Here is a 12,137-nt window from a genome sequence, read left to right as displayed (position 1 = left end):
TAGCGTTCGAGTTCGACTTGGCACTTGAACAAACGCACAGCGACCCAGACAGGACACACAGTCTGTAGATCTGTGCTTATATGTAACATTTAACCCAATGGAAAATTTTAGCAACAGCAAAAGGTGCAACGCCAACGATAGATATCGTGTTCGCAAACGACCATCCATACGACCTGTGATTGTTATGTCGCCGCAGCTAGCCATATATTTATTTATGATCTAATGAAAACTATTTGTGAACTCGCGATTGTTGCGTTGGTAGAGCTATATGGCCGCTCCGACCGCAAGAAGAAGGTCCATCGCCGTGACGATGCTATTCATTGTTGACGACGATCCTATGCGTTGGCAAAGCATGACATGATACATTAGAGACAGAGGGTTTTATCAGTGACTCTCAGGCATTACGACTTGTCTTGGCAATCGTTCAATATTGTTCCATTATTACCTTGGTCAAATCCTATATTTTTGAGCCATGTTACCTAATTCAACTAGTGACAAGTCTAGTGTTACCAAAACCGCATGCGACCTGAGAACTTCACAAACAGAAGTAATTCTTCTTTTCGTTCATTTCTACCTCGAGAGGATAAGTAATGTTTCTTTGTTTAGCTGTGTATCGCTGAGTTCATTCACTCTCCGCTGCTCCGTTCTTCTCATTCACTATTTTGCCGCCGGCCTTATTTAACCTAATCCCGTACACGACACACCGAGACCGACCACAGTCCTAACAACTGGCACTATTCTACCGGAAGGTTAACCTAAAAATGTCACAAGTTCACAATGGACAAGTAATTACAGCTACCAGCAAAAAGCTATGCGGTGGTGGCGGCGGCGGCAACAGCAGCAGCAGCGATTCTAGTACTACTTGCTTTTCTATCCTTTTTTCTCGATTCGATTCTATGCAGTACCTAGCCTCACCTCATCAAATAGAAAGCCCTGCTGTCGACGAACACACAGACTCGCACCGCTGCCGGTTATGCGGAACGCTTGTTATTATCTCTCACTGTCCATTTTACTGACACTTATAACTTGCAAGCATTTTTAGCCATGAACTCCATGTCGAAGTCACTCTGCCCGCAAGTCACAAACCCCAACACCACCGTAGGTATTGTGGTACACTGCCGTTGCAGTGGACCACTCCCAGGATCTGGCCGCGGTTAGAGCAGCTGCTATTCGCCATAGAACTTTGTGAAATCGTGTTATCGGTATTAGGACAACTTCTTCGGTAGTAAACATTGCGTTTTTCACAACGGTTTCGGCTAGCAAAAGGCCCATAGTCTACCTTATGTACTACCTATACAGTTTGTGTACAGTATATCGACAGTCGACGATAGGCGTATCAATCGCATCAAGCGGAATCGAGCGGAAAAAGATATGGGCCATTGTCGAACCAAGGCAAAACGTTAATAACAACGAAAAGTAAACATCTGTTTCACTCAGATATTCAGCTTATTTGAGTGCATATTACCAACATAGTCATTTGCGTCTTATATTCTACGGGGTCAGTCGTGTGGTGGTTATTTATTTGTATCGAGGGGCTATGCCTTGAATATTTATGACGGGTATCATCTGAGACTTATAATTGTGGTGATACGTGTGCTCCATTTCCAGTTGCTGTGGTGGCAATCCTTGATAAAAGGGAACTTTTTCACAGCTCTTTTCGTTTTTCCATATGCCGAAGATTCTGAAGTTACTCGCACACGATATACTAATGCGTTTCTCGAAGGTACATGCATTGTCGGCACTACTGCAGAAGTTTTCCGTGCTATATAAGTAAGCACAAGATTTCAGCTAGGATTCTTTCCGACAAAACTGTAAATTTCGACGTGGCAGATACTTGAAGAGCAAGTAGAAAAAGCGGAAAATAGGAACCTACGAGTCGACAAACACTGGCATCTAACGCCACTGAAAACTTTACGCTTTCCATAACTTCCTAATAAACCAACAGTCGAGCTGGCCTTAGTAACTGTCTAAGCTTAACACAATGCATTAACTAGCAATCTATTGCGCCACTATTTCGTTGTAAATAATTACTGAAGGTGCAAGGGTGGTGATGACAGGCAGTAGCGACGACCTAATTATGTGTACGAAGGCCTATGCAAGCCGACATGTCTATTTCCCTTGATGTCTTTTCCATTTTTCTACCGAGTATGAACGGTACACAAAGCCATTATTAAACGTACTTTAGTTTCCACTCCCAATTTTCCTGTTTTTCTTCACCGATTGGGTTCCCAGTAGTTAGGCCAAGACGGTTTCCTTTTTTTCGACGGAGTGTGCTTGTGTTTCTCGCAGTGCTCTGGCCTATCGTGTAACGACTCAAACTTCGACGACTCAGTGGACAACGGCGGCAGGTGTCCACCTCAGACGCTTTGATCCTATTATCGACGCTGCATGTGCTCGAGTAGTCGGGACGGAACGGCGCAGCATTTAACCGCTTCCGTTGTTGTCCGTATGAGAATTTTCTAATTTTTCCTAAGGATATTGTTAGACGGATAGGCAGTGCGGTCATGGGGCATGCTAATACCCATCATGGCCTAATGTACGTTGGAATATGGGTAGGCGGAAAAGCGAAAAAGCACAGAAGATGATGCCTACATGGATGAATTAATACAACCCTACAGGCAGGACTAAGCCTACAGCGTAAATTTAAGCTATGTACAAGGATTAGCGTAACTAGCTCAAAAATCGCCGATAGCGTACGACTGGCTTAAGGTACATTGACAATTGCGCATCCGGAGCGAAATCGACTTTTAGCAATGTAGCATACGCGCTAACGGATCATAATTTATCACTGTGATTTTAATAGAAATAAACAACTATATATTTGCTCACAAGTAAAAAAAAAAACAACTTTTATTCTACCATTGCAGCAAAATATCGCAATAACGTAGTTGTTTTTCTTCTTATACTTATCTCATGCCGCTGCAACCTTCTGCCATATAGCACCTCTAGACAGATATAAACATAATGCCCATTTGCATACGCATGACACTATCAATTTTAGCTTGGGGAAACATCATGTAAGAAGATTCGTATTTGCATCGCGTTTACATCTTCTTCGGCAAATAGCAACGATGACTAGTCGAATGCACAGACCGCTCATGTTTTTCTTTTTTTTTTTTATTTTCGACATATTCTATCACGATTCTATTGTATCTGATCTAAAAATGAGCAGCTGAATATTGTTCAGCGGGTCATACGCTTGCCCAGACGCGAGTGATCCCCTACCTGTTTCTCGCTGTATGAATAGCAGCCGTTGTAGCCCAACATATTTGGGGTGCCAAAGATAGACATGGCCGGCGAGAACACAGGAGCCATTATGGACAAGGCACGGCTGATCCTCGCTTACCTTTTCGCACTTTGTGCCCATTAAGGGACACGAGACAAGCGCATCTGGAAACAATTCTATGTGTAAATGCGTGGGGGAATGATATAGGGAGGAGGAAAACTCTTAGTAGAAATCAGAGCCACTGGCCAGCTCAAAAATCGTCTAGAACGTTGAAGTACCGAAACAATTGCTTAGGGCCGGTTCCATAATCTGTTACCGTAACGCTACACGCATGATACTGGGAGCAGTCTTGTACAACAAAACAGAGCGCAGTGAAAGCATGTACAAAGGGTTTTGCTGGGGAAGAAGTACCTCCTTGCAAGTACGATGTTGGCGATAACATTCGTGCTTTGAAATGTTGTAACTTTACAATCGTTTCAGTGGCAGTGCAGTGTTCATTCAACTTCATTCAAAACTTCATTCATGAGAAAAATTCAGCTTAGTGTAAGCTATATGCCTATCGTTACCTGTTATACTACAGTTCTGCGACAGGTACTATACGAGTGCTAGGAACACATGTTAACTACAGGTAACTATATTATTCGCTTAAACTAAATAAACGTGTCTATATAATTATTTCAAATCTTCGTCACATTTCAATATTTTGAGAGTCAGGGCTGGATTTTACATGGGACCAGATCAATGCTCTACCCAGCCTAGTCTGTAGCTACTACAGTACGAAATTGTCCTACTCACAACGGCATCGGTATTCTGTCCTTTGTTTTGTTTTCCATCCGATTTGGACAGATCTTTTAGGAAGATCCTTTACAACCAAGACAAGGTATCAATCTGACAATTTCGAGGCGTTTAAAATTGACGCCTACATCATTCGGTCACCGCAGGCAACTTTGAGTGACCTTTCTCATGGCAGTTTCTCATTACAAGAAAACTTAAGAGGGATCACTTAGCAAGCTGTTCACCGCTCAGACCATCAGAAAAATTCGTTTCTTATAAATTACAAACTTGGCAATTCGTGCCAACGAATTGCCAAGTTTGTAATTTATACCAAATCTGACCATCACATACGTGCCAACGTATCCAGGTTGGCACCTTCAACATACTTGTTTAATAAAAGCGAACACAAAAACACAACGATGATACAGAGGCTCGAACTGTACGTAACAAGGTGTTTCCAAGAGGTTACCATTGCCATTACTGCATATAAAACTTCTGCTGAGTTCCATTCAGCTCAACTCGCTGAATCAGTCGAATTGCTTTTTTGAATAAACATCTAATTTTGGCAAGTTTAACAGTTATAGATCAAAAAGACGACCTTTACTCCGCCGAACGTTGAAGGTGTTTTGTATCTACAGAATATTACTCACTGACTGAGCTCAGACGACGCGTCAAATCTACGAAACGTCACGGCCACTCTGTATTTACAACCGACCCAGAGTCTTCGGCTGGGTCGCAAACCTTGTCTCTGAAAGATTGTTCTTAAACAGACGAAGATAACATCGAATTCGCGATAATCTAGATCAGTCCTCAACGCTCGCTGTTGTGTCGTAAATAGATTTTTGTTTTATTCAGTTATCGTGCTTATAATGCGCAGAGGCAGGATGTGTCACTTTGTAGACCGAAATTCTGTTTGCTGGCTGGCTGGCTGGCTATGGGTCGTTCGTATGGCAAAAAGAGAAAGAGCTATACAAACAGCCATAGACGTCGCGTACCCCTAGGCATATCGTTAGTTGAGTTCGCGACGGCATGATTCAACTCTTTGGCATAACTTGAATTATAGGGGGTCGAAGAAGGGGGAAGCAGAAATTCTTGAATTATGCGACGAAAGCGACTCGTTATTAAAAAACGCTTTTACGCTGGCGTTCACCATAATGATTCTAACAATGACTCTGACTGTGTTCTGGAGTCAAGTATTCTAAGCGATGAACTTGTGGCAAGCTGGGGAAGATAGAGGCGGTACGATATGATCGTAATAATAGATTTTCAGAATACACATTTTTTTTCTAATAGAAAAACATCTACGTTTTCCGTGGTGTGGTACTATTATATGTACACATGACGTTGACGCGTCATCATCAGTGTGTAGGATCGGTATCATTACAGGCGCGGCCAGGCTTAGAAGGCGTTTCCGGAAGCAAAGGAGAGTTCCGTAAATTATTTTACGAATTACATTTTCTTCTTGACGGAACTGGCAAGTAGACAAGCTCGACGATAAACTAGGCATCATCCATAATCATTTTATTCTGAATTGTGTTATTTAATTAATAACTAGCTAATTGTCTAACCCTAATTGGGAAAGTTGTAGCACATCGATCGAGCCTGTAACCTGTGTGTGTTTCGAAAGTCACAGAATCAATTACTTTACAGCGGTGTTCAACTAGAAACTCCGGTATTCTCCAGTATACTTTTCGAGCGGCTTATGCTTCATCGATATCCTTTTGTTTTTAGGCGTCTGTTTAGGGAAGGTTTATGTCTCTAGACAAGCTTTTCGTTTTTAAAGCAATGGTCTCTTTTCTACGATACATTTACCGTTTGAATATATAACAGACGAATAAATAACAGTAGCCATCTATGATTGTGTGGATGCATTATTTCCACGTGTCCTAACAATGGAGATTGTTACAGCAACAGGGTAACAACGACCACGTTCATATTGACGAAGCGGATTGCCTATTGCCAATCGGTCCAGGCCGCAGACACCTGTCTTCAGAACTCATTATCATTTCAGTTGTTGTAGTCGACGGTAAAAAGCACGGATGCATTGGGAGAGACGATCTTTTAGTTGTGTGTTTCATCGCCCCAACTAACCATTTGCGAGAAACAACGGTGCAGTTGTTACTGACCGTCTCGAACTCCCGTGCTGTCTTGTCGAGTAACCATCGCGGTTCCGATCGATAACGGCCACCAACTTATCCTGTTCCCGAGCTAACCCTAACGAAGCTGCCGAAATCATAACAACAGATTCTGTGTATTTCGTATGTCGTTGGGAGGGATAAAACGAGCGCCCGAGTAAAACTAAATCCTAAACAACGACAAAAGTTATCGATGAAGACAAAACAGAATAGAAGAAGTGGCCAGCGACTATCCCGCAAGTAAGCGGTCTATCGAATTCTTGTCGCTTCCACTATCAGCGTCTTCTGCCCTGATCTGTTCTTTCCCGAAACACCTTTATCCGTAGGATGAATCAGTCGCTTGCCGTGGCTGGGGCAAGGACGCCACAGTTCGCCCTATCCAGAGTTATATGTACTGTCAGTATAGAAGGGAAGGGGCCACAAAGCCAATCACCAACGGTTTTCGGTTCGTCTGTCGTTAGATAAGCCGGAGAGAAATCGCCGCTACTACTGATTCTGGTGCGGTGGCTCTGCAGCTTCTGCCAGGAACCTTGCTATCCATAGAAGTCGCGTTCATGCTCCATAACAACTGCTAGGTTTAGTTCATTAACCCCCGAAAGACTGCAGACGGGGATTCCGGCCGGCAGACAGCCAACTCTATTCTCACCGGTGGCTGTTGTCAAGCGCCTTTTTTCGTTTTCGATTAGCATCGGCTTAGTGGTGGCAATAGCCAACACAGAGAATCAAGCCATCCATGTTGCAGAAGCCTCTCGACTCGCAAGCCTTGATATTAGGCTCGAAAAGGGGACTCCATGCTGCACTGGTCTTTTTGTGCCTTCTTCGTGGCCGTAGCATCAGAACGACGAATGCAGGCATCTTCTGGTTGATTGCCCTGTTAAGACGGTTCTGCCATTGGTGACGGCGTTTGTGGACCTGCCGTTGGACACCAACGTTGAGATCTTTCTATTCGGAGACGCGTTCTGCTGCACCAAAATACGTTCGTCTGATGGTATGGCTCTTGTGCGGCGCCCTATATCGCAGGTCGTCCCTGTTTTTCTCAGCCTACTTGCTAACTTCTGCTCAAGACCGTTTCATTCGCTGAACTATTATTTCTGTCTTTCTTTATACTTACCTTCACCGGTCGCCGTGCCAGTTACCTTAAGACTCAGCCAGACAACGAAGTTTCCAGGGCATGGAAACTGCTTGACGAAAGAAACATGTGCCATACACGTGAAGAACCCGAATAGGGCGAACGACAGAGCAATTCACTCTTGCACCGAATTAGATAATAGTACAAGCGTATAATTATATACAACATGCCATCGGTGCACTGCCTGCTATCACAAGCTATTAAAGCTTAAGTGGAACTCAATTCAACCCGCTGAACCGGTGCAATTAGCAGCAAAAGGTGAATTTGTATTTCGCGCTTCTCCGTCACACACTTGTCACCGGTTGGGCCTAGGTAACATGAACTCGTGCAATGCTTACAGACAATTATGGCCACTGGCACCGCCAATAGCACAGCAGAGATGCATGCCTAGACATATGTGTACGTTGTACATTGGTCATAATGCTAATAGTAGTAAGGGAACAACCTGAGGATTCTCGAAATACGCCAGGTCAATCGCATAGGTCGACGTTTGTTGTCCTGCCGCTGCCGTTAATGCTCTTATTGCTTCTGCTGTTTTTTGTGTACCGTTAGTGTATTGGTAGATTTTGCGTTTAAGAGACAATCATAGATATAGTACGATAGACTAAATAAAAGGCCGTGAGCAACTACTAAAGCAAGCCAATATGTAATAATGTTTTAGCCTGTGCTACTGCACCTGTCATCGCTCGAAATCACTGAGCTAAACATTCTCGCTTAGCGTCGGATAGGATTTGTCGATGCTACCGGAGCGCCAGAGTAACGAAAACAGGAACATGAGGTAGTAATACGACGACGAGCGAAAACGAAAAACACGCAGAGCTACAGAAAGAGCGAAAACGAGTAATTGTGACTAAAAACAGCATTTAGCCAGTCGGAATGCACATTAGTTGACTTCATTGTTGGTTAATTCTACGTCACTATGATGACGATACGGTGCTGCTAGGATGGCCAGCAGACAGTAAACGATAACATCGAAAGACGCAGTTTTGCTTCTGCTAGCTGCTACAGGAAGCTTAGATTCGAGCACGACAGGTTCAAAACAATAACAAAAACAATAGCAAGCAGCAGCAACAACAACGACCACAACAACAGCAAGCAGCAGACCAGCAAACAAGCAGCAGCGCTGTTTAGCGTCCACGGCGATACGGTGCCCCTCACAGAAAATCCCTTCTTCCTTGTTTTCTTTCTCGGTAACTGGCTCGTTAATGGATATCGCTGCGCGGCCTGTTGGCCGACCGTCTTGCCGTGATCAGTGTTAGAAGACGACGATAGCTACTAGTTAAGCTTGCTGGTTCAGGCTATATGAAGTTGACGTCGGCCTGTGTTAACGTAGGACAGGGTACAGAAGAAGGCAAAGAATGTTAGAGGACGGACAAGTTTCTGTACCCTGACACGACACCGCGAACAGACAGTTGCTAATTCTTGAGGTGTCTACAGGGAAGCGTATTCTTTGCCGTGCGCTCGGTTCACAGCGAAGAGGGTTGAAGCAAAGCACAAACAGCTTTATAATACACTGTGATATGAGCTGATTTGCTGAATGGCTTTCCTTCGCGTCCAATGAGGGAACAGTGATGTCGCGCCTGCATAGGCTTTAGCCTTTTCGCTCTGGGTACGTTCGGCAGGCGAATTAGCAGCTTGACTTCGTTTCGCTGGAACTTTATATAAAATGTTCGAACTATCTGCAGGTACACGAAATAAATGCATCGAGTCACTTGGCGGCAGTAAATTTCTATAATAAAAATCTATAACTCCACACGCTTTTCTGTGCAGAGTGCTACAAATATGATACAGTGAACATTCGATCATTATATTACATAGTCATAAATTACATAGTAATGGATATAAGCCAGTTTCGAATCTGTTACTAGTCTGTAACATCTAAAATGAGTTCCTGACAATTACTGCTGATCGAGCTTCCAAATCATACAATATGTGTTATATGTTTATAAACAGCATTGATAGTATCAACGACTCCGGTCCCTCCGGATGCGTTCACAGAAAAATGTATACGAACCCGCATTACAATAGACTATGTGTAATTTTTAAACCCCCTTTTTGCTCTGAACGACCAGATGTTTTTCAATATCAACAACAAGAAGAGAACAGGCAATAAGGTCCAGCAGTGCCTTAAGATAATGTAGCGACAATTTCCAGTGCCGAAGGTGCACAATTGCGCCACAGGGTGCTAATCGTGACTGTTCTCACATACAGACGACGACAACAGCGCAGGAACGGAAATTGGTAAGAAGATGGCGATGACGAATCAAAGAACGCGCATACGGACGCGAGCCGTCCGTTGAATTTAAGTTTTTACGGTTCTGACCTTTCTGGACTCTCTAGTTAAAGTGCGAGTAACGGTGAAGTTGATTCTCTATGCCCTCAGACACTATAATATTACGTAGTCGTTCATGCGCGACATACTAAGTAGCAGTTGACAAGATCTGCAGTCAGTATTCGCTCGTCTCGCTTTCTCTCGTGCTTCGAGGAGACTACGCTGATTGTCATTGTTGTTGCTGCGTCCGCAACGGTGGAGAACTTTTACAATCTGTTTCGAATCACGGTACCTGTTTTACTATTTGCAGCTGAGTTGGTACGGGAATTCGACCGCTTATTTGCGCACGCTTTCATCCACTTTTGCTGAAAGCGTTGGGAAATTGCTACTTTAGCTCTATGAATTTCTCGATGTAGCCATGCAAAAGAAGAAAATCTGGCTCCGTGAAGTTTAAGGTAAAACGTTATTCAGGCATGCACGGACTGCCAGATCTTTGCAGTCGCTTATGACACATTGGCCTCTATCGCATCTTTCATATTATTTACTATTCGTGTATAAGATTACATTGTAGAATTTCCGAATCAGCTTTAAACGGCAATAACTGCAGATGGATGCGGCCATGACAGCGAAAGACGGCTTGCTCCATCGCTGTTCATTACGAGAACAGTGATCGTAAGCCGCGTGTGCAGCATTGGCCCCTGACTTGGACTTCGCCCGATAGCAGTTTGCATGCAGTGCAGAAGCGCTCGCGGCCGATCCAACTCCGGCAACGCATTTACACATCTTCTACAGACAATTCCGGATGGATACCTGACCCTTGCTTGCATTGTCCGCAGGGACGCGTATCTCGGCAGGACGGAGTCATTTTCTTTAAATGGCAAATAGAATCATGAATAGTATCGCATTCCCCTTGCTTTTATGTACTCATAGATTTTCTCCGTCTGTCTTTTCAGTGCTTCTGCTCTTTTGGCCCGGGCGCTGTGCGTCCGGGGCCTCTGAGTGACGCGGTTCGTCGAATATCACCAGCAGCAGACACGAGCGGCAGCACAAATGCAGTCGTGGCAGCGACTCACATCATTAGAATGATGCCGGTGATACTGGGTTACACAACAACGTGAGCTGGACACCGCCCATAGATGGCCAAAATGTCCCCTAACAGCACCCAGAAGAAATACGTTGTAGTAGCTGCTACCCGACAACTAATTTCCTCTCTTGATGAATACCGGCTTCACGAAAATAGCGTATTGTGCTTGTCCTGGAACGCATGTCAAGACATTCTGAAAACAAATGCATATTTGACCCCAGCATCAGGGACTTTCAAGGTAAAATCGTACTGCTCTAGCAACAAAGAGTACGCTGCAAATCCGTACGGAATGATATAAATGTAAAGAATATCTGTATGAAAAAAGACTAGGATCTTAGTTAATGTACTCTGATTCTAGAAATCGACGAGCGCAGCTTTGAAATCAATTGCTGTTGTCCTGTAGACCAAGTACTGGGATACTCGGTCTAAAGCATGACGGGCCTTTTCCAACAGGGAGGATCTCCGGGTTTTACCTCACCTTCATCTTGTCTATTTAATATCATTATTTCGTTCAACTGCTCTCAAAATAGACAACGTCTGAACCAGAGCTATCGTTTTTCATACTGAACATCCCCTAAAAAAAACTGTTCATATCTAGTTTCATCTGATAATGTTAACTGTAGCACTCATCTGACGACCCTATCAACTGGCACAGTTTGTTTCTACATTGGCAAATGTCTGACGAGCGTTCGACATCTCTGTGACTGATGGTGTAGTTTCGTTTGGATGTGGGTGATGTTGGCTTAAGTAATGGATAACGCCGAATCACTTCAACTCGGGCACGCCACATCAGAGATAACTTAAGCAACTTTGATTATCGTCGTGCCATATCAGAAACACATCATGATCGAGTCCCTCACGAATTGTATTCCGACATCGCTAGTCCATTTCTAAGCTAAGCTGCAACGCAAATTTCACAGTCGGTAACTGGCTCAACATGTTCGAAAAGGAAATTATAAAGCAAAGTAAATAAAAGCGAAATGGTCTCGTTTAAGCTCTCTTACAGCGAAGCCCAGTTCCAAAACCTCGTTGTGCTACACTGTCTTGGGTTGCCCATCATGCCAATTTACGTCACCTATCAATCGAACGTAGTGTATATAATTAATGATATTTTATGCCTGTCTCTCTTGGTCTGAGCTTGTAGTGTACACTTACCGTGGTCTGTTGCGCCGGTGATCTTAAAGGCAAATGTATAGCTGAAATTCGACACAAACTGGCCATTCTTTAGCCATCGCACCTGCGCAGGAGGGACTCCCGATGTCCGACAGGTCAAAATTCCATGTCCTCCTTTCGATACGACGCCTGACAGCGGTCCATGTGTAATTCGCGGAGCTGAATCGTCTGAAAACAGCAACAGCAACGGCAGCACGAGACACAGAATACGTTCACTATCAGAATATATCCGTGTATTATCGATTGGTATTTGAACGTGAACAAATTTTGGCCCATTATTTATTTATTTTTACAATTTGCCTATCTTCAGCTTGCAGATGTACACATACATACATATATATATA

The 12,137-nt window shown here is 43.8% G+C and overlaps 1 protein-coding gene across 6 annotated transcripts in view; it reads right to left on the bottom strand.

Moving 5' to 3' along the window:
• Positions 1 to 12,137, bottom strand: part of sdk (sidekick cell adhesion molecule) — a 75,778-nt gene that overhangs the window by 21,211 nt on the left and 42,430 nt on the right. For 5 of the 6 annotated variants that reach the window (XR_015321716.1, XR_015321717.1, XR_015321718.1 and 2 more), the window contains exon 2: positions 11,776 to 11,961. Coding sequence is in view for 3 of the 6 variants with exons in the window: in XM_022790015.2 (XP_022645750.1) it covers positions 11,776 to 11,961 (186 nt within the window). In the remaining 3 variants the exon portion in view is untranslated. Of the gene's footprint in view, positions 1 to 7,940; positions 8,144 to 11,775; positions 11,962 to 12,137 lie in introns of those variants that run through there. The other variant, XM_086980797.1, reaches the window with a different exon arrangement.

Source organism: Varroa destructor, unplaced genomic scaffold (genome assembly GCF_002443255.2).
Source record: "Varroa destructor unplaced genomic scaffold, Vdes_3.0 BEIS01000002.1, whole genome shotgun sequence".
Taxonomy (NCBI): domain Eukaryota; kingdom Metazoa; phylum Arthropoda; class Arachnida; order Mesostigmata; family Varroidae; genus Varroa; species Varroa destructor.
Note: the sequence above shows the minus strand (reverse complement) of the source record. Positions and strands in the feature narration are given on the sequence as shown.